We start from the raw sequence: 25,599 nt of genomic DNA, 5'->3' as shown, positions 1-25,599 counted from the left end.
ATGGCAGGGCTCCCTGGGGCACTAATGTTACCCAAAATTTGGGGAGGGGGGCTTGTTTTTATAATAAGACTACGTAGCAGTATCAGAGAAGAAGAGGAAACTCTCATGTCTTTCCAACATGAAGCACAAAACTTGACAGCAGACTGCTTTGGGCTTTGCCCACTCCCTCCGTTCCCTGCGGTGTATTTTAGAAGCCATATTTGAGACTTGCTGCTGTTAGAAAGACAACTGGGCTTTGGATCATGAACCCTGAGGTCCGTGCTGATTCTGCCGCCACCTAGTCTGACCTTGAGTGGGTCATTCTGCTCCCAGGCCTTAGCTCGTGCCTCTGAGAGGATGAGACAGGACTAGATGACCTCAGAGGTCACTTCCAACCCTCGATTCCCCCGAGAGCCAGTGAGGCAGGGGAATGAAATCCAAACACCTGAATGGGTTAGCCCGCCAAGCAGGCCTGGCCTCCTGTGACACTCCCCCGCCATTCACCAGCTGTTTAAGTGTGTGGAATTTTGTCAGCTGCTTGACCCCCTGACCTGGAGCTGACTAGACAGACCTTGCCATGAATTTGGCCTCACCAATTCGTCTCCTACTCCCCGTGCCTTCCAGACTTCTGTTTCAGGAGCTTCTTTTTTTTTTTAAGATTTTATTTATTTATTTAGCAGAGAGAGAGAGAGCACAAGCAGGGGGAGTGGCAGGCAGAGGCAGAGGGAGAAGTAGGCTCCCCGCAGAGCAAGGGGAGCCCGATGTGGGACTCGATCCCAGGACCCTGGGATCATGACCGGAGCCGAAGGCAGTCGCTCAACCAACTGAGCCACCCAGGCGCCCTCAGGAGCTTCTGGGAAGGCCAGAATGTCCCGGAAACAAAGAAAGGGACAGTCCCAACAGGACCCTGCTCAGGAAAGCGGAAGAGCAGTAAGGGCTCCCTGAAGCCCGGGGCAGGTGGGAAGTGGGTGGCTCCAGCAATGTTCTCAAGAGAGAAGATGGGGCGGGGGGAGGGGGGACTGGTCAGTCAGCTTGGTGCTGTGGTTAGAACTGAAACTTCTGGTGAGCACCTGCAGGCCCTTCCCTGGGTGTTTCTGCAGTTTGCTTCTTGTACCTCACCCTGGTGAACCCAGGTGAGCGTATCCCCACAGCAAGCCCCCTTGTTAATGCCCCTGCTGAGCACAGGTTTCCCACAAGGAGGGAGGGGTCTCCTCCCATCAGAGGATAACGGCGTCCAGAGCTGTGGCCTCCTAGGTGCGTGTGGTCAAAAGTGGGGCTTGCTGGTGGGGGCGCCTGGGTGGCTCAGTCGTTAAGCATATGCCTTCGGCTCAGGTCATGGTCCCAGGATCCTGGGATCGAGCCCCGCTTTGGGCTCCCTGGCCAGGCCTGCTTGGGGGGCTAACCCATTCAGGTGTTCGGATTTCATTCCCCTGCCTCACTGGCTGTCAGGGGAATCGAGGGTTGGAAGTGACCTCTGAGGTCATCTAGTCCTGTCTCATCCTCTCAGAGGCACGAGCTAAGGCCTGGGAGCAGAATGACTCACTCAAGGTCAGACTAGAAGCCTGCTTCTCTCCCTCTCCCACTCCCCCTGCTTGTGTTCCCTTTCTCGCTGTGTGTCTCTGTCAAATAAATAAATAAAAATCTTTAAAAAAAAAGTGGGGGTTGCTGGGGGGCTTGGCTGGCTCAGTCAGTGGAACGTGGGACTCTTGATCTCAGGGTTGTGGGTTCAAGTCCCATACTAGGTGTAGAGATTACTTAAAAATAAAATCTTAAGGAGTACCCGGGTGGCACAGTTGGTTGAGTGCCCAACTCTTGGTTTCGGCTCAGGTCATGATCTCAGCGTCCTGAGATGGAGCCCCATGTAGGGCTCCACGCTCAGCTCGGAGTCTGCTTAAGATTCTCTCTCCCTCTCCCCCCACCCCACCGTGCTCCTTGCACGCTCTCTTCCCCCCCGCCTCATAAATAAGTAAGTAAATAAACGGTTTTTTTAAAGATTAAAAAAAAAGTGGGGGTGCTGGCTCTCAGCAAACGTACCTAGCTGTCTGGGAGATGCCCTTTCTTCCATAGTTGTCACAGCCCCTGTGACACTGAGTCCTCCCTGTATCCATGACAGGTGGGTGGGGACTCCACATGCAAGCGCTGTTTCTCCTGCAGAGTGCTTCAGTGCCTGTTTCCTGTCTGTCTCGGTCTGTCTCCCCCGGTTGCCCTTCTCCCCCTGGCAGGTTTAACCCTGTGTGTTAGGTCTTAAGCTGCCTATATCCCACCTCTTCCCTCTCGTCACTGAAGAGGATACAGATAGGAACCTCAAGACTTTTTTTCCTCAGGTCCTGCATGACAGCCAGGCTCCCCATAACGGCAAAGGACAGCAGGTTGGGGACAGGGCATTCCGCTGTGGCTACAAAGGCTGTGGGCGTCTCTACACCACTGCTCATCACTTGAAGGTAAGGTGGTCACGCGCACCTTTCAGCCTTACTGTTTTCCCCACCAGGCTATAATTCTGACTTCCTGCTTTGACTAGAACCAGTCCCTGCCCTACTGAAAGGAAGAGATGAGTGTACCGAAATGTCAGCCCAGGGGTCTGTGACACACAAGAAGAGTGCAGGAAGGAAGAGAATCAGGGAGGGTCCTCTGGAGGAGGTGGCTTCTCAGCTAACGAGGCAGAATAAAGGAGGTGGCCAGTGCTGGTCCTCTGAGCCCTAAAGACAACCGAAGAGGCCCTCCGTACCCCAGTCCCTCTGAGTCCCGTGGTTGCTTGTCCTCACAGGTGCATGAAAGAGCTCATACGGGTGACCGTCCGTACAGGTGTGATTTCCCCAGCTGCGGAAAGGCCTTTGCCACAGGTAACCTACCTAGAAGAAGACTAAAGATGGACTGCTTCCAACTGAGGGCGAAGAGTTCTAGATTCACTTTGGGAATTTTCCTGCCTTCCCAGAGGAACTGCTGCCTAAGCGCTCTGACTTGCAGGGCGCCATCTCTGGAGGAAACCCTGTTACGGAAGTGGGTGCAGCGTCATCCAGACTCGCAAAGGGAGCTGGGGGCTTGGTAGAGAGGCCCCGCCTCCTACATCGGCTGTGGGGTATTTGGGCCATTGCGTCTCTCTGGGCTCCATTTCCCTTCGGAAACCTCTAGCCATGGCTCTCAGGCTCGTGTTCTGGAATGGCACCGGCCGCCCCTGGAGAGGGGAGGAGAGCAGTGTGGGCTTTTCCAGCCCCTCTGGCCTGCCCGGGCTGGGTAGGGATAGAGGCAGACACAGGTTTCTTGTGCCTGAGGAGCCATGGGGCCTCACAGAGCCCACCTGAAGACGGAGAGCCTCTGAATTAGGATAATGAGGCAGATTCCCCGGAGTGCTCTTCTCATTCCTCCCTCCCACCTGTGGACAGGATACGGGCTGAAGAGCCACGTGCGCACCCACACCGGTGAAAAGCCATATAAGTGCCCAGAGGAGCTGTGCAGCAAGGCCTTCAAGACCTCAGGAGACCTGCAGAAGCATGTCCGGACCCACACCGGTAGGCTGGGCCCTGCCCCGTTCACGCTGTGACCTGGAGCTCCTTACTCCGGCATGACCCCCCCCTTTCCTGAACCAGCCCACCCCACACACCCCATCTCCACAGGTGAACGCCCGTTCCGGTGCCCCTTCGAGGGCTGCGGCCGCTCCTTCACCACATCTAATATCCGCAAGGTACACGTGCGCACCCACACAGGCGAGCGGCCCTACACCTGCCCCGAGCCCCACTGTGGCCGCGGCTTCACCAGCGCCACCAACTACAAGAATCATGTGCGCATCCACACAGGTGGGCCAGCCGGCATGCGAGAAGCACCCCTTCTGAGGCCCCGGCCCTCTCGACCCTAGGCTTCTGACCTGAGACACGTTCTCGACTCCAAGCCCCGAGCCCTTCTGCTGGCCATTGCAGGCTGGCTTGTGGGCGGGGAGAGGGGGCTCTGTGGTTCCGGCCAGAACCACTGTCTCACTTGCAGTGAGCGGTTCCTTCCTTGCCGGTTAGGTCCCGTCCGACAGGTCCCGCTGGCCCTCTCAAGCTCCCTGCCACCTCCCTACACCCACCCTGAATTCTCCCTTTCCAGCTGAGCTCCCGGGAAAAGGCCAGGGTCAGGCGTGATGGGGGAAAAACAGAGTGAAATGTCACCTTTAGCTCCTCACCTCCTCCACAGTCCATATGACTCCTGCGTATCCTCGCCCTCCCCAGTGTCATATCCCTCATCCAGCCTTCTGTGTCATCTCTCGGCATATGTGTCCCCTCCCTCCCCCATCACCCCTGCTATGTCAGTCATCCCTCTCTATCTGCTGCCTCTCCTGTTCACAACATTCACCTTTACGAGCCCCTGCCCGTGTCCTCCCACCAGTCCCTTCACTCGCCCCAGCCTTCCCTCTGGGCTCAGCTGTCCCACACTCCTGTCCCCTCTGTTCTGCTGGCCGTCACCCCCAGCTGTGTCTGTTGAGAGTCCCAGGTCTCAGTCCCTCTCCCTTCCCCGCCCCCCCAGTCTCCCTTCACCAATCCCCATCTCCCACCCCCAGCCCCTTAGTTTTCCCCTTGCCAGCCCCAGTTCCCACCCCCCTCACAGCCCAGTGTCCCCAGGGGAGAAGCCATACGTTTGCACGGTCCCAGGCTGCGGGAAGCGCTTCACCGAGTACTCGAGCCTGTACAAGCACCACGTGGTGCACACGCACTGCAAGCCGTACACCTGCAGCGCGTGCGGCAAGACCTACCGGCAGACCTCCACTCTGGCCATGCACAAGCGCAGCGCCCACGGCGAGCTGGAGGCCACGGAGGAGAGCGAGCAGGCCCTGTACGAGCAGCAGCAGCTCGACGGTGAGGGCTACGGGCAGGAGGTGAGAGCGGGGCCAGGCCAGGCCTCCCCGTGGCCTGCCGGTGGCAGGTGTCAGCTCGGGCTCTCCTCTCCCAGCTGCCTGCGCCACCGAGGAGAGCCCGCCGCCCAAACGCCCCCGTGTTGCCTACCTCTCGGAGGTGAAGGAAGAGGGCGATGACATCCCAGCCCAAGTGGCCATGGTGGCCGAGGAGGACGGGGCGCCCCGGGTGGCTCTGATCACTCAGGACGGTGCCCAGCAGGTACAGGCCCCGGGGTGGGGGGAGGGGCGGGGGGGGGCCGCTGCGGCTGGTCCCCTCTCTCACTCTCTCTGGGGAGTCCCGAAGTTCTGATAGCCCCACCCCCTACCCAGGTTCACCTTTTAGCCTCATGGAGCTCAGCTGAGGCTGAGGGTCCCGAGCCTTGTCAGCCAGCCCCTCCTCCTCGTGCTTTCACCTCAGCCTCTGGAACTTCTAGATCACAGTTAGTAGCTTCCTTCTTTACATGGAGGCTGACGGTCCTATCGTCTGAGTGAGACATTTGGCTGTCCTCAAGAGAGGCGTGTTGTGGGGGCCAGAGCATGGTGTGGGGTCTGGAGGCCTGGGGTTTCTAGCCAGCAGTATAAGACCCTTGTCAGCACCCACTGTCAAGTGCATCTCTGTCTTTTGGAGTTGCCATGAGGATGAAATTGGGTCGAGAGCCCGAACTGCATGGAACAGAGCCCCGAGGCAAAGTGATGGTAAATAGGAGTGATCAGCAGAATTCTTCTAGTGTTTCCTTTGGGCAAACAAAGACCCGTTTTCCTTGCTCGTCCCTGTCCTCCTCCCCCTCTGTGACATGAAGCGAATCTTCTAGCTTCTCCAGAAGCTAACATGTCTGCGAGCACAGGTACCTCTACCCAGGGGCTTTCGGACAACCTGCCAGTGCACTCCCAGCTCATCTTCCTTCCTGCTGGCAGGTTAGCCTGTCCCCAGAAGACCTGCAGGCCCTGGGGAGTGCTATCAGCATGGTGACCCAGCACAGCGGCCCCACCCTCACCGTACGCAGTGAGGACGATGACCTGGCCACATCTGGCACACACACGGTCACCATGGTCAGCGCTGATGGCACCCAGACGCAGCCCGTATGACCAGGCGGTTTGCTTGGGGTTTCTTGTTCTCTTGTCCTTCCTTTTTGTGGGGTGGGCATTAACGTGCAGGCTGACCTCGTCCAGCCTTCTTACAGGGACCAAGACTCCCCCCGTAAAGAAAGGGTCTGTCTTCCCCATGGCCCCTCTGCTCCATCAGCCGTTCTCCTCTGGAAAAGCATTTCACTGGGGATCAAGAGACAGTGTCTAAATCTTGATCTACCTCTAACTTGCTTTGCTACCACAGGCAGGTCACTTTTCCACGGACTTCAGTCCATTTTCAAATGAGATTAAATTACCTCTGGGCCTTTGACAGCTCTGACCTCTGTGAATCCAAATGCGTAAATTAAGTTGGCTCTCAGAAAAATGCCACCTCACGAAGCTCCGAGCCCCATGCTAATTAGTCTGACCTATAATGGTTTTATCCATCCCCCTCTGGCTTGTTCCCAGCCACTTTGCTTGAAGGGATTTTTATTTGGCTTGGGGGGAGGGAGAGTCACGTAGGTGGGTTGGAAAATCTCATTCTTTTACATTTCAGGTTACAATCATTACCTCTGGGGCTGTGGTGGCCGACGACTCAAGTGTAGCATCCCTTCATCACCAACAGGTGGCACTGTTGGCCACAGCCAACGGAACACACATTGCCGTGCAGGTGGGTGGAGGTCCCCGAGCCTGAGAAAGGAAGGAATAAGGAGGGGAGAGGAAGGAGACGGAGATCTTGAAGAGAAGGCCACTCAGCCCGAAAAAGAGCTCATTTTACCTACATCCACACAGCTGTCTCAGGCGCTTTCTTGACAGAAGCAGAGTGCTGAAGCCCCTTCCGGCCTTCAGAATAATTTCGATGGCAACATATCTGGTGGTCTAAACCCTTGTCTCTTTGTGTCTCCATTTCTTCATCAGGAAAATAAGTGGGCTCAAGTAGATGATTACTGAGGTCCCCTCCAGCCAGTCCTCCCCTTCTGTGAACAAGCCCCTCTCCCTGACCCTGGACCATTCTGTGGCTCCCTGGCCACGGCTAGCCTACTGGGACTCGATCAGCGAACCTGCTGTTCGTGGGGGCCCCACTAAGTGCTCAGTATGTGGCACTGGGCGAATGGAGGGGATTCAGAAAAGTAGGCCACATACTCGCTAGCACTAGAATCTGGTGGGGAGTGTCTCACTCTCTCCTTACTTCTCTACCCTCTTCTCCGCAGCTGGAGGAACAGCAGACCTTAGAGGAGGCCATCAGCGTGGCCACCGCTGCCATGCAGCAAGGGGCCGTGACCCTGGAGGCCACAGAGTCAGAGAATGGCTGCTGAGTCCCAGGGGGCTGGATTCCACACCGCGTTGGAGGAGGTGCCATGCCACACAGGCGTCTCTGCCTCCAAGGGCCGGGGCTGTGGCTGACACTTGGCAGGTGGCCACAGAGGTCTCCAGGGAGAGACGGCGGCAGGAAAACAGCCTAACTGAAGGGGACGACGGGGGCCCTGCCCCAGAGGAGGGCTGCACAGCTGGACTCGGAGGAGTGTGCCGTCCTCAGGAGCTAAAGAGGACAAGCTGATCACCAGGCTGTACTGGGGTGTCCCCTCCTCAGAATCAGCTGGGTGTCCACTCTCCTCCCTCCAGAGAACACCCTTCCTACCCTCAGATGGCGATTGGGACTGCTGTGGGGACTGGTCCTCTGTTCTGACTGGTCACTGCCCACCAGGGGAAGGGGCCGACCGCTCTTCAGCCCAGTAGGAGCAGAGCAGGCCCAGCCCTGCTCCTCCCAGCAATAACCACCTCCCTGGAAGCCTGCCATGGTGCCTGGCCACTTGGCAGCAGGGTTTCCTGCCACCATAGTCAGAACCGCTCAGGGGCCTGTGGCTGGAGAAAAGGTGCCCAGCCCCACCCACCCCCAGCTGCCCCCTCTCCTCTCTGTGGCAGAGAAGCAGGGGAGTGGCCTTGTACATACTGGGGACTGGGTTTAATTTGGTTTGTTTTTTTAAATTCCATTTTGATAATTTTTTTTCTTGCTCTGGTTGGTGGTGGCAAATGGGTGAATGAGTATTTAATAAAAGTTCCAAGTTTCCACCTGGGTCCCTCCCTCCCTCCCTCCTTTCGGCTTTGGGCCCGGGATACCAGGGCTGGTCGAATCAGGCTCTTAGCCCCCATATCCCTGGCACAACCCCACCGAGCCTCAGTGACAGACTGGTGGGACTGGCCTACCAGAGGCACGGGGCGGGGGCGGGGGAGGAAGCCCAGGTGTTAGAAAAGCCCCGAGGAGCCGCCGGTGACTTCTGCCCACACCTGAGCAGGTGGGCTCCAGGGTGGCCAGACGGGCCCGGGGTGACCCCTGATTCCAGGCTCTGGTTGGATCTCAGGCATCAGGATGTTTGGTTTGGAGGGGTTGTGTTTTTTCCTACCTTACCTCGTGTGATATAGAGCCCTTCTGCGCCCAGCCCCCTCCCACATACACTCTGCCCATGGTCAGCTGCTCCAAGTGGGCAGAGCCCCACCGAGGAGTGGGGGTAGGAGGTGCCTTTGCCACGGTTAGCGAGGGTCTCTGATGACTCTGGTGCTGAAGGCCCAGCTTTGGGGATGCCCACAGGGAGGTGTCTGGGACCGTGCTGTGGAATCCCAAAGCCACCATTGGACCCTAGTGGAAAGTGTGTGGGAGGACCAGACCAGCCCTGGTGGGAAGGGAGGGATGCAGGGGAGGGGACCTGATGGGAAGAACTCTTTGGGTTTGCCTCCGGCATGGGAGTGTTGCAGGGATTGGAGGGGCCTCTTCCTCTCCCCACGATGATGGATGTGCCCCAGTCCCTTCTTGCCACCTGGGAATGGAACCCTCCCCCAAGCCCAGGTACCCTCTCTTCTGTGTACTCATGCCAGCAGCTCTGTGGAAGCAGAGGGGGCTGGGGCATGCCCCCAGGGAGGAGGTGGCTCGGTTACGCAAGCAGGCTTCTTCCAACATCCATGACCACTGTTCTGGGCGAGACCGTGTCCCGGCCCGCGCAGGCAGTGGATCTAAAGAAAGGGATCATGCCGTGGGGGGCCCTGAGTGCCAAGCCTCCTGCTGTCAGCACCCCGAGAGCTGGCCCCCCGTTTTATGCCCCTCCCCCCACCGTGTGATTCAGAAACAGACCTGCATCCTCAGGGCCAGTGGGCCCCAGAGTGGTCAGCGCTCTGAGCTGAGGCCTTTTCGAGCCAAAGCCCAGAGGATGGGGAGGCAACCAATCATGTGCCAAGCCCGCCTGACCTGGAGAGGTGCCCTGGCCCAGTTCCTCCGCCAACTTTGTGTCGTCGCCTTTGTTTTCTTCCGCTTGGGAGGAGCCCCACCACCACAGTGATGTTAGATGGCCCTAAAAGAAATGTTTTATCCAGTGTCTGCTCTGCTTCACATCCATCCCCAGACCTTAGGACTGTGTGAGGTGGGTATTTTTCCAGCTCTCCCCTGAGAGAACCGCTCAAGGAGGTTAGTAGTAACTCATCCAAGGCCTCCTGCCTGGTAAGTGTGGAAGTGAGACAGGATACCCTCTACCGCCACCCTCCGAAAGCCAGGGTGGGCTTGCCTTTTTTTTTTTTCCCCCTCCCCTCAACAAGCTGCCTCTGGGAGCCCAGGAAGCCCCAGAAGGTTCTGGGGCTGAGGAGACTTCTCGAGGGCCACACACCCGGGGAGCCACACCGAACAGAAGCAGGGCTCTGGCTCTCCGGGGCTGGGTTCCCAGGTCCCATGCAGAGAGTGCGGCCATGAGCACTGCAAGGGCAACAGGCCTGCTCCTGGCAGCACAGGGAGCCCGCGCGAGCAGGCAGGTGGAGCTCTTGCTCCGCGCCATGGCCCCTCTGCGGTCTCTGCAGCCGTTTGCATTTCCTGAAACCGGATCTCGGTGTCAGAGCCGCCCCCGGGCCGGGCGGGCACCTCAGCCATGGCCCTGCGCAAGGAGCTGCTCAAGTCCATCTGGTACGCGTTCACCGCCCTGGACGTGGAGAAGAGCGGCAAGGTCTCCAAGTCCCAGCTCAAGGTGAGGAGCCCCTGGGGCCCAGGGGAGGCCGGCAGACGTGCCTCCTCAGCCCCTGCCGCCCAGGAGCCAGGCAGGAACGCTGTGCTGATGGCACTCAGCCATCCAGAGGCCCAGGCCTGGGGAGGGGAGCCGGGACTGGGTAACCGGGACGACGCAGCCCGGTGGATGCTGCTGCCCATGTTCTGGGGCCCCCCGGAGGTAGACGCGGAGCCTCTGCCCAGAGACCTGCCCCCCGGACTCCCTGGAGGGTGGAGGTGGCATCATTAGGTTTTGAAGGCCAACAGGCCAGGCTACATCCTATACTCCGTGTGATGAGCACACATCTCCCCAGAGTGAAGCCTGGGTACGCACCGTACTCCTTCCTGCTGCTTCCTCCTGGCTTTGAAGAGAGACAGTTAGCTAGTACTTGTCAGTCACTTCCTCCCGGAGCTGAGAGCGAGGCTTAAAGAGCCTGTCCCAGTTCCAGACCAGGCTGACTGGGTCACCTTTGGCAGAGAACAGCTCCTCTGAACCCTGTCTCCCAGCTGCAACAGCGCTGGGAAGGGGCAAGGACCGAGACCCTGCTCTGCCCCGGGCCGCCCAGCTCGCCACCCCCTCCTCCCACACGCCAGGTTGGGAAACTGCTCCCTTTGGCCTTGGGACTTCAGACAGGGAGGGGGTCGAATCTGAGCCCAGGAAGGGCCCATCAGTGATTGCCCTACAGTTCAGTACTTGGACCTAAACAATTCCTGGGAGACCAGCAAGTTTCTCTCCTTCCTTCCCTCCAGTCCTGGCTTAGTGCTGTCTTCTCCACCCTGGTTAGTGGGGGAAGAAGCAAGGCCCCAGGCCACTGGAACCAGGGAACACTGAGAGACAGGATCAGGGTAAGCCTCAGCTCTCGGTGACCTGCCTTAGGGGACCATTCGTTCCATTCACATGTTAACCGAGTGACCATGTGCCTGGCATGATGCTAGGCTCTAGATTTCTGGTTTCTCTTCTGGGCACCCCCAAAGGAGGCCTGCAGCCTCAAGGAAACCTCCATTTTTAATGACCAAGGTAGGAGGTGCCTGCAAACGTGGGAGAGATGAATAAGGCAGGATAGGCATTTTGCACCACCCCCATTCTAACCCCCTCCTTTGCTGAACTAGGACACAATAAACTTGGATATCCCAAACTGGTCCTATCCCATAATCTATCCCTTAGCCAGACTTATGAGCATCCAAAAAATGATTCTTGACTCCCCCAGGAAAGATAGTCCACTACTACCTTTGATCATCAGGGAGGATTCCTCAATAGGCAGGTTCTTCCTTACATTCTCCGTAAATCCTTTTATTGCAGATCATGTCATCTAGTGGGGGCTTCAGGATAGACAGGAGAACAGCAGATCATCCAAAATCCATCCCTGCAGAAACCCGTGCCCTACATCCACCTCCCACTGCCTTTCGTATCTTGTAGGAACAATCCCAACCTCCATAGTTTATCTCCAAGGTACCGTTTTCTGTCTCCATTACCTGCAGCCCCTGTAACCTCTCCAGGCTCTCTGTGCCCGCCCCTCACATGTGGAAAGTGGTTCCCCTTTTCCTGGTGCCATCAGCCAGTAAGGCTTCCTACCTCGACCCTCTTTTCTCGGCCTCCAGCTGGATCGATGCCCACTCCCCACCCCCACAGGTCGAGTACTTGCAGGGAAGATTCTATTAGGAGCTTACATACTTGACCTGTCCACCGTCTGTACCGCATCACAGCTCAAATTGAGCCCACGGCCAGCAGCCTTTGGTCACACAGGAGCAGGGAGCTTTCTCCCCCACTCAACAGAAAACGTGTCCACTCTGGAAATCTGTGCTAAGCGATGGGAGTCTTGGGCCGGGTGGTCGGTGAGGCAGAGACACGGTAGGGCCCATGTCACACAAGAGAAGGATAGGGAAGGCAGTTCTTCCCTGAGACCGTAGTGGGAGATACTGGAATAGGAGGAAGTAGTGATAGTGTTGGGGGCAGGGATGCCGGAAAGGCAAAGGAGCAAAAGAGAAGTGGTCAGAAGTCAGAGGAAGAAGCAGATGAGAGAGATACCAGCGGGGGGCCAACCCCACCCCTGAAAAGACTCGTGGGATAAGGGAAAAGACCTTGGGGTTAGTCTGTCCTCACTAACACTGTCCCTGGCCTCAGGGCCCTGGATTGGGACCAGGCAGCGAGACGTGCACCAGCCCAGCAAGCGATGTCTGTCTGTGACAGTCCCCGCTTCCCTGATGCGTTGGGCTGCCACTGGCTCTCATGGGCAAAGCCGTGATGAGGGAGGAGGAAGAGCAGTGAGGCCTCTGAGAAGTAGCCCAAGGCGTCATGATTTTCTCTCTGAAGAAGAGAAGGCTTGGGCGAGAGAGCAGATGGGTTTTCCTCTGTTTGAATTCTTGTAGAAGGTACCATGGCCTTTGTCCAGGTGAGTTGAGAAAAGTACAATTAGACCAATAGGCATGGCACTTCTGCCCAGGATGGATTTAGGTGGAGCACAAAATTTCCCAGGAGTTGAGGACTGTGAGTTTTCCCAGGGTCCCCAGAACCTCCTTCTCTAAAGACCTTTGGGAGGGAGTAGCGGTCCTGCCAGAGGGCTGCAAGAAGGAGAGCCTTGGCAATCATGGGTTTCCTAATGGCCACATCCTCTTCCCTGGGGAGCAGCCTTGGTTCCAGGCCTAGTGGGGAATCAGCTGAGAATTGGGGTAATGGCCCTGCGATTGGGGATGTGGATGGAGCAGTGTGTCTCTGGCTCAGTGAGCTCTTAGGAGGCAGCAGGCCTGCCCCTTACCCTTGATTGGCAGGAGGCAGGGTGGGCAGGGAGGGAGGGGGATGACAACCTTCACTTCGGTGGAGGGGAAGTTAAGAGCAGCTCCAGTCCAGGAATCTGCTGGCTGGGATCTTCAGCTTTTTTTTTTTTTTTTTTAACTATCTTTTTCTTTTTTTTTTTTTAAGATTTTATTTATTTATTTGACAGAGAGAGGGATCACAAGTAGGCAGAGCGGCAGGCAGAGGGAGAGGGAGAAGCAGGCTCCCCACTGAGCTGAGAGCCCAATGCGGGGCTCAATCCCAGGACCCCGGGATCATGACCTGAGCTGCCCAGGAGCCCACGATCTTCAACTTTGTTCTGACCCCTTCCTGCCACTGGTCTCGGGCTAGGATGGCAGGGAGTGACGGGATGATTTAGTGATGTGCTTGACTCAGACCCACATAGGCCTGCTCCCCAGCTAGATGACGTTGGGCAAGTGATCGCTGTCTCTGAACCTCTAGTTTCTCATCTGTAAAGGCAGAGGGTTGAACTGGGATCACCAGCTAGCCTACTAAAAGACATTTTAACAAAGTACATCAAGTAGATGAAATTGACCCCTGATGCAGCCTCCCCTTTCCCTTTTCCAAGCCTGTCTTTGGTGCCCACCCTCGACCCCTTCTAGCCCTTCCTTTTTTTTTAAGATTTTATTTATTTATGTGAGAGAGAGCGAGAGAGCAGGAAATGTGGGGAGGGGCAGAGAGAAAGAGAGAAGCAGACTCCCTGCTGAGCAGGGAGCCAGGATGAAGATGCGGGGCTGAATCCCAGGACCCGAAAGCAGCTGCTTAACTGACTGAGCCACCCAGGCACCCCCTCCCCCCGCCTTCTAGCCCTTTCTTGCTGTCAGCAGGCACACAGCTCATCCAGAGATTCCCACCTTTTAAAATTCCCAGTGCTCCTCCCTTGTGATAGTAGTTATGCTTTAGTAAAATACATTTAGTAACTCTTAAAAGGATCTGTATATTGTAAAAAAAAAAAAAAAATCACCTGGCACCTAGATACATTAAAAAAAAACTACAGGCCATCTAGGCAAGAGAGAGATTATTCATTCTCTCTGTAGCCATTGGTGCTGTGCATGGGTTCCCACACCCATCATATACGCGTCCAGTGAAGGCTGGGAACTGCAGGACCACGGGCCAGCACCTGCCCCATCCCCACACCTGAGTTTTTAGGGAACTCACAAGCCCCTCGAAGAGAACCACTTCCCCACATGCCTTCAGAGGAAACAGTGCGTAAATGAAGCCTCTCGAAGGTCAATGGCTGCCAACTCGAAGGTCAGGGGCTGCCTGGTTGGGCGGTGAGACTGTGAGAGTCCTCTCTGAAGGAGCCCAATGGCAGCCTTGTGAAAGCTACAGACACCTGGACGCCACCCACCCCTGGAAACTCTGAGTCAGTCGGGAGGGGCGGGGCTCCAGTGCCCATCAGTTTCAGTAGCTCCCCAGGTGATTCTGAGGCTCAGCAAGAGCTAATGTGGTGGAGAGATCAAGAGTAGGCCTTTAGAGGCAGACTTCCAGGAAGACACTTTACCTCTCTGCGCCTTGATTTCCTCATCTATAAAAGGAGGATAATGAGAGTCCCTGCCTCCAGGGCTGAGGATTGATTGAAATCAGCCCCATGGGCTCCTGCACATTCTGGCCTCCTCCCCTGCCATTTCCTTTCCAGCGTGACCCTCCTCTGGTCACACCCTCTCCCCACCTCTAGCCCCAACCCGAGCCCAGGCACAGGAAGCCTGGCAGTCTGAGGTCTGCTGAGCTCTCTGGGGAGAGGCCCTGAGCCCCCGGTGTCTGGGGCCTTTAATTCCTTCATGTCCTGACACCTGATGGCTCACAGGGATTGGAGCCTCTGTCCTGGGCCCCTGAGATTCCAGAGGCAAAAGGTACAGGTGAGGACGGCAGGTCTTAGAGGACAGTGTGGACGAACGAACCAAGGCAAGGAACAGTTCAAATAACAGTGCTGCTGTGTGGCCTCTTCTACCCTGGGGTGGGAGGGGGTTTGTACGGCATCTCTTTGAACCCCATTTTCAGACCTATGAAAACTGAGGCCCAGTGAGGTTAATTTGCTCAGAGAGATTCAGCCCGTGTCTGTCTGACTTTTGTATTTCTCCTACTTCTTCCCGTGAAGCATTTAAGTTCATTCAACAGATATTTATCGCGTGTCCATTATGTGCCAGACCCAGTGATATAACAGTGAATAAGAGGTGAATAAAAGGGACAAAAATCCCCGAGGTGCTGACATTCTAGTCAGAGAATACAGATGGAAAACAAAATAAGTATAAATGTATCATGTGATGGAAAATGATACATGACATGGAAGTAAATAAAGCAGAAACAGGGATAGAGATTGGGGGGGCGGTAGAGGGGATGGGGTTATAGATTTAAATAAGGTGGTCCAGAGAAGTCCTCCTTGAGAAGGTGACATCTAAGTAAAGACGGAAAGGAGAAGAGGGTGTGTGCCATGCCTGGACCCGGGAGAAGAATATTCCAGGCTGAAGGCGTAGCAAGTGCAAAGGCCCTGAGGCAACTGTGTGCCTGGCCCGGCTGAGGAATGTCAAGAGGGCCAGAGTAGCCGCAGAGAAGTGACAAAGAGGGATGAAGCCAGAGAAGGTACAGCAGGCCAGGTCCTAGGGGGCCCAAGGCCTCTGGAAGGACTTGCGATTTTACTCTGAGAACAACAGGAAACCATTGGAGCATTTAAGTTAGACTTGAGGAGTCGGTCAAAAACATTTATCGTGTGCTGGATATCGTACTGAGATCTGGAATCAGGCCTAACTTAGAGTCCTTGCTGCCCTCAAGGAATGTAGAGCACCCAGAAATGCTCACACAAAAAGGGAATAGCAAAGGAATGTTATTATAGAGCAAATTAATAACAGGGTACATTAATAACAGTGGTTAATGGCACTCTTTGCTTTTAATCTCTATAGTTTTACATTTTTGTCATAAAAACAATATATGCTCCTGGTTAAAAAAAAATCAGAGTGCAGAAGAATATAATTTTAAAGAAGATGAAATTTATTCTATAAGTAAAACATGTTACTGGTTAAAAAAATTCAAAGACAAATGTAATGTTAAAGATGATGAAAGTTCCTCCCCTCCCTGGGGAAGGATGGTGGGGTGATAGCTGGTAACAGTCTGCTGAGTCTTCTAGATTTTTTCTATGTACACATAAACATATTAGGCTGAACCATATGAAATTGCTGACATTTTATTATTTCAATCTATTAAAACAGCTATTAAAATTTGCTATGGTTCAACCTAATCTTTGCACACATTTATTTTACAAACATTTCATTCTATAGCTTGCTTTTTTCACCAGCCAGTATAGTATGCCTATCTTTCCATGTCTGTTCATAAAAACATAATAAAAATAGCACACAACTTTTATTAAACAATGAGCTACGCACTAGGTGCTGTGCTAAGCCCTTCATTCTAAAAACCCTTTGGAGTAGGCCTCCTTATTATCTTCACAGAGGACACCAAGGTCTTAGAGAAAATCACTTGCCTGTAAGCACACGAGTGGCAGATGGATAAAATCTTTCCAACCACACATAGGTCCATGACGCGATGTACCTGGCCCCTACTGAAGGAGCCTCAAGCTGTCTCCAGTTCCTCATATTATAAACATGCCTCAGTGAACATTCTTGTACATGTAGCTCTGTTCCCTTGAGCATCTACAGGTTAGATGATTAGAAATGCGGGGGGCAGGGCGCCTGGGTGGAGCAGACGCAGTTGGTTCAGTGACCAACTTGGTTTGGCTCAGGTCATGATCTCCGGGTTGGGAGAGCAAGCCCTCCCCGCTTAGCGGGTAGTCTGCTTCCCCTCTCCCTCTGCCCCTCCCCCAGCTTACACACTCTCTTCTCTCTCAAATAAATAAATCTGGAAAAAAAAAAAATGCTGGGATCATTCCCAATTTTAAGTTTGATACATTCTTGCCCTCCAGAAAGATTACCAATTCACACCTCAACAGTAGGGCATTCAAGTCCCTATTTCTCCACAACCTCTTCAGTACCTGATGTTATCAGTCTTCTGATGTATGTCAATTTGTTAGGTAAAAAACCGCACTTTGTCTACAGGAAGGGATCTAACATTTGCTCTATGCAGATCTAATTCTGGCTGTCTCCATATGTCCTCTCACTCTATCCTCACAGCCTCTCCACAGGACAGGTATTATCCCACTGTTTTGCAGACAATGAAACTGAGGCTCAGAGGGTGAAGATGTTTATCTCCGTTCCAACAGCTTAACAATTCCAGGGGAAGCGTATACCTCTTTCCACTAGAGGAAGCAAAAATCATAGGGCTGATTCTCATTGGCCCAGGATTGGTCATGTGCCCTTCCTTGAGCCAATCACCATGACTCTGATGTACCCACCCCTGCAGCCAGGTGGGTTAGGGGTGCAAATAGTCCATACCACAGATATTGAGAATGGGGGAGAGGTGCTTCTCCAAGAAAAATCAAGGCTCCATTACCAAATATGGGTGGAGAGGGCCGAGTTCGTCAGGAAGAAACTGAAGATGTCTTCTAGAACAAGAGAAGCAGAACCAAACCTGGCACAGGAGATGATCTGAAGAGCATGGGGACGAGGGTGGGGGTGGCGGTCAGAGATGGTTGCCCAGAGGGGAGTGACGGAAAAGAGAAGCACCCTCTTGCTGGGCCTTCCAACCTCCCACTTGGCCTCAGTGGAGCCTGAGGCTCAGGAGAATACCGGGGAAAAGTGTCAATCCTTTGTCCCACCTCCTCTCACCAGAGAATAAAGAAGTGAAGATTTGGCACGTGAACCACCTCTAGGATGTTACCAGCTCCTGCCTCAGGAACTGACTCTAAGCTTAACTGTGGAAGCAGCCCTTACACACAGCTTTCATTGACTGCCTTTCGGGTGCAGAAGAGGACATAGGGGCCGTGGGACACGGAGATGAACAGAGACGTTGTCCCCAGAGTTCACCATCTACCTGCAGAGAGAGTCTCAGGGTCGGCACCGTAATAGTGAGGCAGCCTTCAGGGCCAGGCACACCTGGTTGCACGCTCCGCTCGGCTGTTGGCTCTGAACTTCCCCAAGCCTCAGCATCCTCATCTGGAAAACAGGGATAGTGTCTGTGTATCACAGTTGTTGCGGAGGTTAGACATGGGGTATAGAAAGCACCTCATACAGTGGCTGCCACATAGTAGGTGTGCAATAATGACTATTTTACCTTTTTAGTTTATTTTTTATTTTTTTTTTAGAGAGCGAGTGTGTGCGAGCAGGGGAGGGGAGGTGGGGGGCAGAGGAAGAGGGAGAGAGAGAATCCCAAGCAGACTGCCCGCTCAGTGCAGAGCCCGATGCAGGGCTTGATCTCATGACCCCAAGATCAGGACCGGAGCAGAAATCAAGAGTCGGTCGCTCAACCAACTGAGCCACCCAGGCATCCCAGGAATGAGTAGTTTAATTATTCACTCTGTGATAAGTACTATGACAGAAGTACCCCCAAGACAATTTTATTTTTTCCTGATCTTGTTCAGACTTCAATCTCTTTGTTCTTATATCGTGAGTTTGCTAACCAACTCATGTTTCCCCTCCACACCATCCCGGCCACCATCCGGTCTGGCCTTTTCCTCCACATGTCACAGACCATCTTTCGTGAGCCTTCTCTGAGCCCTGTCCAGCTCCCTTCCATCTTTGAAGGGAAGTGACTGGAACTGCACTTGCCTTTCCTGGAGCAGACACACTGCAGCCTGAACCCTGAGTCTTTGATGGGAATGATGAGAAATTCGGGGCTCCTGCCCTGGGGTGACAGCCACCTCCCTGTTGACAGCCCAGCATCCTAGGAAGCACCTAGGCTTTGGGATCTGCGGAGCTGGGTTTGAATCCCAGACTCTTGCTCACTGTGGATCCTTGGGCAATTTACCAAATCTCTTGAGCCTCAGTGTCCTTGTCTGCACAAAGAGGACATCCCTACCTAATGAAGTGGCTGAGAACATGGCTGCTTGGGTTTGAATCCCAGCTCTTTTATCTCATCTGTAAAATGGGGATATTAACCGTGGTTATGGGGGTTAAGTGAATTATATATAATGTGCTTAGCTCGGTGCTTGGTGCATAGTAAGGGTGTACAGTTTTAGGTTTTTTTGTTTTTACTGAGGTATAATTGTCACATAACATTATATTAGTTTCAGGTGTCCAACATAATGATGCGGTATTTGTAAATATTGTGAAATGATCGCCACAATGTCTAGTTAACATCCGTCACCATACATAGTTACAAAACTTTTTTCTTGGGATGAGAATTTTTAAGATCTACTCTTAGCAACTTTCCAATAGGCCATACAGTATTATTAACTATAGTCTCCATGTTGTATGTTACCTTCTCATGACTTATTTTAAACCGAAAGCTGTACCTTTTGACCCTCCTTCACCCATTCCACTCACCCCGTAACCCTTGCTCCTGGCAACCACCAATCCATTTTCTGTGTCTATGAGCTTGGGGTGGGGATGGAGGGTTAATTTGTTTTTTTAGATTCCACATATAAGTGAGATCATATGGTATATATTTTTCTCTGACTTATTTCACTTAGCATAAGGCCCTCAAGGTCCACCCCTGTTGTCACAAATGGCAAGATGTCCTTCTTTTGTATGGCTGAATAATATTCCATCGTATACAAATGCCTATGTTTTGGTTATGATTGAATTGAATAATGTGTGCGGAGGACTTAGCCAGGATGGGAACGGGGACAAGCCGGGAGGTGGGAGCAGCCTGCTAGCCCAGGTTTGGGGGGGCACGGGAAGGCCAACCGCCACTCTGTCCCAGGTGCTGTCCCACAACCTGTACACGGTCCTGCACATCCCCCACGACCCTGTGGCTCTGGAGGAGCACTTCCGGGATGACGACGACGGCCCCGTGTCCAGCCAGGGATACATGCCCTACCTCAACAAGTACATCCTGGACAAGGTGGGGCCTTGCTTGAGGGGCACCTCTCCCCACTTCCCAGTCTGGCCAGCGCCCTAATACATTGCCACCCCAACTCCTCCCACCCTATCAACTCCCACTTCCATCCCTGCCCTCCCATCTCCATCCTTCACATTCTAGCCACTTGTCCCCTCCTTGAGCCCCCAACTCCCTCCTCCATCTCCCTCACCTCTGTCCTAGCCTGCACCCTTCCAGCCCATCCCTGCCTAGGCTTACCTCCCATTTCTAGCTGTAGGGCTCTCCAGCATCCCCCAGTGCTGTGCCCCCTGCTCCTCCCAGCTGTCACCCTCTTCTCAGGTTCTTCATGGTCGTCCATCCCTGCCCCCTTGTCCTCCCCTTCTTTCTCCCCTGGGCTGAGGGACTAGTTTCTCTGTTGGCAGGGGACTGGGGAGGGGAGAGGAGGTGGGTGGTTGGAATCAGCTAGTTACCTGGTAAGCAGCTCAGGGATTCCTCAAATTAGAGCCCCAGCTTGGCGGGGTGGGGAGCAGGGGAGTAGGTGACCCCAGGAAAGCACCTAGAGCCTTGTTTGGTGGTAGAGCATGGATGGGGTGGCCGTTTTGGCTGACTTGCAGGCCTGGTGGCAGGTGGAGGAGGGGGCTTTCGTTAAGGAGCACTTTGATGAGCTGTGCTGGACCCTGACGGCCAAGAAGAACTATCGGGTGGACAGCAACGGGAACAGCATGCTCTCCAATGAGGATGCCTTCCGCCTCTGGTGCCTGTTCAATTTCCTGTCTGAGGACAAGTACCCTCTGATCATGGTTCCTGACGAGGTGAGGGTGATGGCAGCCCCAGGGGCTGAATCACTGGGGCCAGGCCTTAACAAAACCATGAAGGAGGCCAAATTGCCTTTCCCACATCCCCTTTCTTCTTGGTCTCCCCATGCTGGTGCCTCTCTGCACCCAGCTGTCTCCAGATGCCTAGAATTGCCTGTATCAGAGTCATTGTGCCCAGCAGAACCAAAACTACACTTCCTTCGGGGCTCTCTTAGCCCTCAAAGGAGGAAAATGACCACAGATTCTATTTACACAGCAGTGTAGCCTACCTTACCGGCCATTTAAAAATGAAAACATTTAAGATCGAATGGCAGGACTTCAGGCACTGTGGCAATCCGAGAAGGTTAGCAGATGAGGGGAAGGGAGACTTTCCTGGGATGCCTGGCCCATTATTCCAGCGGAGGCAAGTAGATCTGGCCCTGGTTCTAGATTTTCCCTCCCTGTCTTCTATAATATGGAGGAGAGCCAATGGCAGACCCAGCTCCGGGCTCCAGAGAGGGCATCCTGGGAGCAGAGGCCTGGAGTCTGTGTCCCTACCTCCTCAACTTATGGACGAAGCCAGGGCAGGTGCCCCCCCGCCACTTCCACTTCTCTCCCCCATCCATTCAGCCTTCTCCTGACCTGTTAGCCCTTCTGGTGGCTGTGAAGATGCCAGGGTGAATTTAGGTCTTAGGGTGTGGAGGGGAGGGGGTCCTCTGTGTTTACAAGAAGTCCTGACACATCTAACCGCACTCAGCTTTATCTCCTTGCCTCTGTTTATGGGAAGGGTGAGGGGAGATGCCTAATCCCTGAACTGGTACACCCACCCCACTCCCAGTTGGAGACCCAGTAACCTCCAGAATGAAAGTCCTAAAGAGAGTGTCCCAGGAAGCTGCTGGGGCAGGAAAGGGACGTGTGTCCATCTGCACAGGCACCTGGCTAGGCACCCTCGTCAGACCCCCGCCCGTCAGGGTAAGGGGGCCCCTCATAGGCCAGAAGGCTGCTCGCGGCCGTGATCAACATGTTGTATGAACAAACTGCAGCAGGATGTACCCCAACCACCACTTCCTGTTCCTCTGTAGCAGGTTTCCTGTCCCTGCCCTGCTTACCTCCACCCCCAATCCCTTTGCACTCCCATAGGGGAAGGATCCTCGGGGTTGGGGCTTGGGCTTGGAATAAGGACTCAGATGGGATTCAGGAGATATGAATCGAGTTCTGGCTGCCACCAACTTGCTGTGTGATTTAGAACGAGTCACTTCCCTCTCTGGGCCTCAGTTTGGTCATCGGCAAAGTAAGGGTATTGGATGAGAGGGCCCTTGCACCCCCTCTGACGTGTTCTGTGATTTGCTGCCTCTGCCTGACCCCCAGCCCTCAACCTTCACCCTGCCCTTAATTTAAAGCATGAAGGAGTGGGACGTGGGCCTCGAAGTTGGGGAGGGGAAGGGGATGCCCAAATTGGGATTGGGCCTCCAGGACCCCGCCCCCCAAATCTACCCTGGTTTCCACCAACATTTAGTCGTCTGGCTCCCCTACCCCCTGTCCTTGGTCACCTCCGCCCAGGCTCTGGGAGCCAGAGGGGCCCCCCCAACCCCAGCATCGTCACAGGCAACACTGCCTGCTGCAGTCCCCAGGTCTCCCCCCTCCTCCAGGTGGAATACCTGCTGAAGAAGGTGCTCAGCAGCATGAGCTTGGAGGTGGGCTTGGGTGAGCTGGAGGAGCTGCTGGCCCAGGAAGCCCAGGCAGCCCAGACCACCGGAGGGCTCAGCGTCTGGCAGTTCCTGGAGCTCTTCAACTCGGGGCGCTGTCTTCGAGGTGTGGGGCGGGACACTCTCAGCATGGCCATCCACGAAGTCTACCAGGAGCTCATCCAAGATGTCCTGAAGCAGGTCAGGCCAAGCTGGGAACTTGGGGAGGACCCCAAGGCAGGGTGCAGCAGGGGGTGGGGGTGCGGGGCCGCAGGGAAGCCTCTGACTTTGCTCTGGCTATGGCAGGGCTACCTGTGGAAGCGAGGGCACCTGCGGAGGAACTGGGCAGAACGCTGGTTCCAGCTGCAGCCCAGCTCCCTCTGCTATTTTGGGAGTGAAGAGTGCAAGGAGAAAAGGGGTACAATCCCGCTGGATGCACAATGCTGCGTGGAGGTGAGGGGGACAGGCGAAGGGGTGGAGCACAACTCAGGGCCCAGAGGCTCTCCAGTGTGGTGTAAAGGCAAGAGGCTCGGGAGGAGGGTGAATGGAGAAAAGCCACAGTGGCAAATGTCTGCTGAGATGACTGTAATCCAAATATACCTGGGTGCCTCAAGGCCATTCTCATCCATGCCAGCACTTTAAAAAAAACAAAAACAAAAACAAAAAACCCAAACTGCAAATCAAATACTAAAGCCATTGGTGAGTAATGTGGATTTTGCTAAGGATTTTAGAGGAGATGGCTTATGCCTCACACTACACACAAAGCTTTTTTTCTTTTAGAGAGAAAGAGAGTGGGTGGGGGAGGAGTGCAGGGGAGGGGCAGAGGGAGAGAGAATCCTTTTATTAAAAAATATTTATTTACTTACTTGAGAGAGAGAGAGCATGGGGGAGGGGAGGGGCAGAGGGAGAGGGAGAATCCATCCCAGGACCCTGAGATCATGACCTGAGCCGAAATCAAGAGTCAGCTGCTTAACTGACTGAGCCACCCAGGTGCCCCGAGAGAGAATCTTAAGCAGGCTCCACGCTCAGCGAGGAGCCCACTGCAGGGCTCCATTCTCATGACTCTGACATCATGACCTGAACCAAAATCAAGAGTCGGAGGCTTAACCGACTGAGCCAACGAGGTACCCCCACAGCGAACTTTCTAAAAATCCTCTTGAAAAGTTTTTCTCCTTCACCCAAATCCCATTCCCTTTGGCAACTCTCTATGTCCCTACTCTTTCTCCACATCCCTCTCCTCCCGTCCTTCCCCTCCATTTTTCCCCCTCGGCTCTGTCTGTTATTATTTTAGGAGGCTTAAAACAATTATTTTAAACTGTAGTTTGAAAAAAAATATACACACACACACCTAACATGAAATTTGCCATTTTAACCATTTTAACTGTACAATTCATAGCATTAAGTACATTCACAATGTTGTGTAACCCTCACCACTCTTTCTTTTTTTTTTTTTTTAAAGATTTTATTTATTTATTTGAGAGAGAGAGACATAGTGAGAGAGGGAACACAAGCAGGGGGAGTGGGAGAGGGAGAAGCAGGCCTCCTGCTGAGCAGGGAGCCCGATACGGGGCTGGATCCCAGGACCCCGGGATCATGACCTGAGCCGAAGGCAGACGCTTAACGACTGAGCCACCCAGGCACCCCCCCTTTTTTAAATTTTATTTATTTATTTTTTAAAGATTTTATTTATTTGACACAGATAGAGAGATGGTGAGAGAGAGAGCACAAGCAGGGGGAGCAGCAGAGGGAGAGGGAGAAGCAGGCTCCCCACTGAGCAGGGAGCCTGATGCGGGGCTCAATCCCAGGACCCTGGGACCATGACCTGAGCCGAAGGCAGACGCTTAACGACTGAGCCACCCAGGCGCCCCGTCCCCACCCCCTTTTTTTTTTTTTAAGATTTTATTTATTTATTTGAGAGAGAGAGACACAGCGAGAGAGTGAACACAAACAGGGGGAGTGACCACTATCTATTTCTAAAACTTTTTCATCATCACAAAGAAAAACTCCCTACCTATTAAGAAATAACTCATCCCTCCTTTCTCCCCAGCCCCTGGTATCCTCTATTCTACTTTCTGTCTCCACGAATTTGCCTATTCTGGGTACCTACAATGGAATGGGATCATCTAATATTTTGTCCCTTTGTGGCTGGCTTTTCTTCAGCACAGTGTTCCAAGGTTCATCCATGTTGTGGCATGGGTCAGGAATTCATTCCTTTTTATGGCTGAATAATATTCCATCGTGTACATAGACCACATTCTGTTTATCCACTCATTCATAGATGGACAATGGGTTGTTCCCATCTTTTTGCTATTGTGAATAATGCTGGTTTGGCCATCCATGCAGAAGTTTCTGGGTGAGCATATGTTTTCATTTCTCTGGATATATACTGAGCAGAATTGCTAGATCATATGGTAATTCTATGTTTAACTTTTTAAGGAATAGCCAAATTGTTTTCCGTAGCAGCTGCACCATCTCACATTCTCACCACCGGTGTATGAGAGTTCCACTTTCTCCATATCCTCATCAACATGTGTTATTTTACATTTTTAAAAATTATTATTATAGGGCACCTGGGTGGCTCAGTCGGTTAAGCGTCTGCCTTCGGCTCAGGTCATGATCCCAGGGTCCTGGGATCCAGCCCCGCATCAGGCTCCCTGCTCAGCAGGGAGTCTGCTTCTCCCTCTGCCCCTCCCCCCACTCGTTCTCTCTCTCTCTCTTGCAAATAAATAAAATCTTTAAAAAAATTATTATTATAGCCATCCTAGGTTTTCTCCATTTTTGTCACTTAAGGAAACAGGTGTCACTGAGGACAGAGCATAGATCTTAGGCAGAAAGCCCAGCTCCACCACTAACAGGCAGTGTGAATTTGGCATGTTCCTGGACCTAGTAGAGCCTCAGTTTCTTCTTCTGTAAAGTGGAGCTAATAATGCTTGTTTGGCAAGGTTGTTTCGGAGTTATGAATGAAATGATGCATATAAAACACTAGTTCAGCCTCTAGAGCATAAGAAGCTCAACACACGGGAGTCCCCAGCTGGCTCAGTTGATGGGGCATGTGTGTTTTTGAGTCCCATGTTGGGTGTAGAGATTGCTTAAAAATAAAATCTTTTACAAAAGAAAAAGCAGCTCAATACGTGGTAGCTGTTATTTTCCACTAAAATATAAGCTTAGGGAAGGCAGGGATTTGGTCTGTTAGGCACACCTCAGTATCCTAAATGCCTAGAACAATGAGCCACACTCAGTAGACACTCCACAATATCTGTGGAATGAATGAATGGAGAACTTTCCCAACAGGTAGGGCTCTGTGGAAATGAATGATTTGGATAGTGAGGACCCTGTCACTGGCAGTGTTCACGAGTGATCTGCATCCACACTCAGTAACGGATTAGGTGCCAGGCCCCATGGAGAGACACCAAGATGAAAACATCCCCGCCCTACCTCCAAAGAGCAGAGGCTACAAGACTTGTGGGGACACAAGCGCACCCATAACTAACCTCCACGCCCGGCCATACAGGCTCCTGGCAGAGTGGGAGCGGTGC

The 25,599-nt window shown here is 53.5% G+C and overlaps 2 protein-coding genes across 5 annotated transcripts in view; both read left to right on the top strand.

Annotated features, from left to right (window-relative positions):
• The window catches only part of ZNF76 (zinc finger protein 76), a 33,882-nt gene extending 25,911 nt beyond the window's left edge, over positions 1 to 7,971 (top strand). Inside the window, exons 6-14 of one of the 3 annotated variants that reach the window (XM_032409967.1) lie at positions 2,304 to 2,420; positions 2,744 to 2,819; positions 3,360 to 3,485; positions 3,591 to 3,770; positions 4,572 to 4,805; positions 4,900 to 5,063; positions 5,759 to 5,923; positions 6,465 to 6,578; positions 7,120 to 7,971. In XM_032409967.1, coding sequence (XP_032265858.1) covers positions 2,304 to 2,420; positions 2,744 to 2,819; positions 3,360 to 3,485; positions 3,591 to 3,770; positions 4,572 to 4,805; positions 4,900 to 5,063; positions 5,759 to 5,923; positions 6,465 to 6,578; positions 7,120 to 7,224 — 1,281 coding nt within the window. In that variant the 3' untranslated portion in view covers positions 7,225 to 7,971. Of the gene's footprint in view, positions 1 to 2,303; positions 2,421 to 2,743; positions 2,820 to 3,359; positions 3,486 to 3,590; positions 3,771 to 4,571; positions 4,806 to 4,899; positions 5,064 to 5,758; positions 5,937 to 6,464; positions 6,579 to 7,119 lie in introns of those variants that run through there. The other 2 variants (XM_032409968.1, XM_032409969.1) reach the window with 2 other exon arrangements.
• Positions 7,972 to 9,231: 1,260 nt separating this feature from the next.
• Positions 9,232 to 25,599, top strand: part of DEF6 (DEF6 guanine nucleotide exchange factor) — a 20,492-nt gene continuing 4,124 nt past the window's right edge. Inside the window, exons 1-6 of one of the 2 annotated variants that reach the window (XM_032409966.1) lie at positions 9,232 to 9,318; positions 9,746 to 9,909; positions 19,468 to 19,608; positions 20,211 to 20,396; positions 22,028 to 22,264; positions 22,370 to 22,516. In XM_032409966.1, the coding sequence (XP_032265857.1) occupies positions 9,814 to 9,909; positions 19,468 to 19,608; positions 20,211 to 20,396; positions 22,028 to 22,264; positions 22,370 to 22,516 (807 nt within the window). In that variant the 5' untranslated portion in view covers positions 9,232 to 9,318; positions 9,746 to 9,813. Of the gene's footprint in view, positions 9,319 to 9,726; positions 9,910 to 19,467; positions 19,609 to 20,198; positions 20,397 to 22,027; positions 22,265 to 22,369; positions 22,517 to 25,599 lie in introns of those variants that run through there. The other variant, XM_032409964.1, reaches the window with a different exon arrangement.

This window comes from Phoca vitulina, unplaced genomic scaffold, assembly GCF_004348235.1.
Source record: "Phoca vitulina isolate PV1807 unplaced genomic scaffold, GSC_HSeal_1.0 scaffold11, whole genome shotgun sequence".
Classification (NCBI taxonomy): Eukaryota; Metazoa; Chordata; class Mammalia; order Carnivora; family Phocidae; genus Phoca; species Phoca vitulina.
The sequence above is the reverse complement of the archived record's forward strand: the minus strand, read 5'-3'. Positions and strand labels throughout refer to the sequence as shown.